Source organism: Bidens hawaiensis, unplaced genomic scaffold (assembly GCF_021521415.1).
Source record: "Bidens hawaiensis isolate Kalapana, Puna unplaced genomic scaffold, B.hawaiensis_p1.1 tig00029908_1, whole genome shotgun sequence".
NCBI lineage: Eukaryota > Viridiplantae > Streptophyta > Magnoliopsida > Asterales > Asteraceae > Bidens > Bidens hawaiensis.
Genome location: NW_027505166.1, coordinates 22,832 through 25,549, shown reverse-complemented (window position 1 = coordinate 25,549; position 2,718 = coordinate 22,832). Strand labels below are relative to the sequence as shown.

Genomic DNA, 2,718 nt, shown 5'->3' with positions numbered 1-2,718 from the left:
CATGTTTAATTCTCACTTGTCTACTATTAATTTCAAGTTAGATGATAAATTGCAAGTGTGCCTACTTTTATCCTCGTTACTTGACAGCTGGTTAGGAATAATCATTGCAGTTACTGGGTTAGTTGAATTTGGCGCTCTCACGTTCAGTAAGGTTCGTGACTTGATACTAAGTGAGGATTTCAGAAGGTGACAAGTTAGATGCTAAAGCGAAGAAGTACACACTCATTGGTTTCGGGTAAGAAAAAATGGCTACATGCTTTTGTGATTTTGAAAGCAGAAAGGTAGTCGGAAACAAGCACGTCGAATTTAATGAAGCAGAGCTGTACAAAGACCAAAAGTCAGTCAACTCATACGTTCAGGCAGAAGAGGTTGAGTTTGAAACCACAAGTAAGAGAAAAGAACCAGTTACGGAATCAGTAATAGGTCCTGAAGTTGATTCAGATCCTGAGTTTGATAATAATGACAGAAGAGTTGAAGAACTAGTGGGTCTTTATATAGTGGGAGTTCAGAGTCTAAAGATGATCAGCCTCCACAACAACCTGACAATTGGGCCAGGAGATCCATCAGAGCTACTAAACAGCCAGACATGTTTAGTCCCGGCCGTACATGTACTTCGGTTATTGTTTTCGTGTGCGTGCTTCGATACCTAACACCCGTACCATACCAATAAATCTGGTACGGGTATTAGTACTCATATTTGTTGATTTTCGGTACATGCACAATCAGGTTTGATTATTGCACCGATCTCATTCCTAATTGTTGATATGTTTTGTGCTATATAGTTAAGTAAACCTTTACAACCATGGTAAACATTATTAACTTTGTATGGGACGTTATTCATGTTCTATAAATATTGCAATAATACTCTTAGTGGGTGTTCTAGGTGTAAACCAAGAATTATTTGTGCATCCTTTTGTCATTAGATGGTTATAAACAAGCACATGAAACTAAATAGTGGCATCATTGTCACTTTTGCAAGACTTTACGGCCTTAGTTTGGTCTATTTTATTAACCGGACAAAAAGTTGGGGATTTGAAGAACATTATAGACTGGCAATCTGAACTCAATCACTATCATGAGTGATACTTAAATCCATTGAACCGTTGTCTCCTTTCGAGGTTTGAACATATTATGGTGGTTTGCCAGTTTATGATGATTTGCCATATTATTATGGTTTGTCATGGTTTTCAGGTGCTGGTGATGGTGGTGGTTGACCAAAGAAAGTGAACCATGATGGTGATGCTTGACCAAAGAAGGTGAATGATGACGACGGTGGTCAGTTATACCTCTCATTTCCATATCCATTTTGATTTCTCTCTCTATGGTTTGATTCGCAAAACAATTTTGAGGCCAAGGTCACACAGAGTTATAACTTATAACTTATACACTAATAGTCTTTAACTTTCTCAAACACCTTTTAACTCATAACCTATAAGTTATAAGCTATAAGGAGGTAAAATAAGGAATCCCAAACACCCCCTTAAAGTAAGTTATTTTTAAATAAATGTGTTAAATTCACAAAGTATCCATTAACAGGGTTAGGACCAAGGTACATAACCCGTAAGATTCATAAACATTAAATAGTTAATTACAATTCCCGTCAATTAAAAAAACAAAGAACCTCAACTAAAAAATCATATAAACACAAGGCACTAAAACTGTAACTCACTCAGTCTTCTTTCAACAGGACGCTTTAAAACCACACGGATCACGATCCGCACTCGTCCCTAAAATCCAATCTCCACCGTCCATTCAAACAATCACAAATCCAACGGCCTACATTAACCCGCGCCACCTTTTCACCATTCACCCAAAATTTTCGAATCTCCAAAAAAAACCCAATAAATACCACCATCTTCCACACCCAAATTCACACACCAATCAATCAAACCCACTTCACAAACCCTTATCGCAATGGCAAGAACCAAGCAAACCGCTCGCAAATCCACCGGCGGCAAGGCCCCAAGGAAGCAACTGGCAACCAAAGCCGCCCGGAAGTCAGCTCCGGCGACCGGCGGCGTGAAGAAGCCGCACAGGTTCAGGCCAGGAACGGTGGCGTTGAGGGAGATCAGGAAGTACCAGAAGAGTACTGAGCTTTTGATCCGTAAGCTTCCGTTTCAGAGGCTGGTGAGAGAGATTGCTCAGGATTTCAAGACGGATTTGAGGTTTCAGAGCAGCGCGGTGGCGGCGTTGCAGGAGGCGTCTGAGGCGTACCTTGTTGGGTTGTTTGAGGATACGAATTTGTGTGCGATTCATGCGAAGAGGGTTACGATTATGCCCAAGGATATGCAGTTGGCTAGGAGGATTAGAGGCGAAAGAGCTTAATTTGGAGGATATGGTAATTAGGGTTTGTTAGTGATGATTGTGGTGGTTAATAATTGTATGGTGATGATCCGATGACTGTAACTGTTCTAATGGAAATGAAATCAAGCTATATTCTGTTTTAAGTTTTTGCCTAAATTTGAACCAAATTGGTTGTGACTTAAGCAGTTTTTCTATTGCTTCAAGTTTCTATCTTTTCTGATTGACTAAATTATTATCATAAGTGTTGGGGAAAATGAAAAACAAATAAGAATGTTGATTTGGTTTTAATACTTTTGAGGCCTGTAAATATTTGTTTCGTTTGGGTTACATGCGTTTAGATAGCTGGATTAGTTGAAATTAATTGATGATAATTAAATGATTAGGAAACCAACAATAACATTAGGTATTTGGAAT

The 2,718-nt window shown here is 39.0% G+C and overlaps 1 protein-coding gene across 1 annotated transcript; it reads left to right on the top strand.

Moving 5' to 3' along the window:
• Positions 1-1,734: 1,734 nt before the first annotated feature.
• On the top strand, positions 1,735-2,358 carry LOC143611185 (histone H3.2-like). Its single transcript, XM_077085451.1, has one exon. The coding sequence runs from the start codon at positions 1,915-1,917 to the stop codon at positions 2,323-2,325; it is 411 nt and encodes a 136-aa protein (XP_076941566.1). The 5' UTR covers positions 1,735-1,914; the 3' UTR covers positions 2,326-2,358.
• The last annotated feature ends 360 nt before the right edge of the window (positions 2,359-2,718 follow it).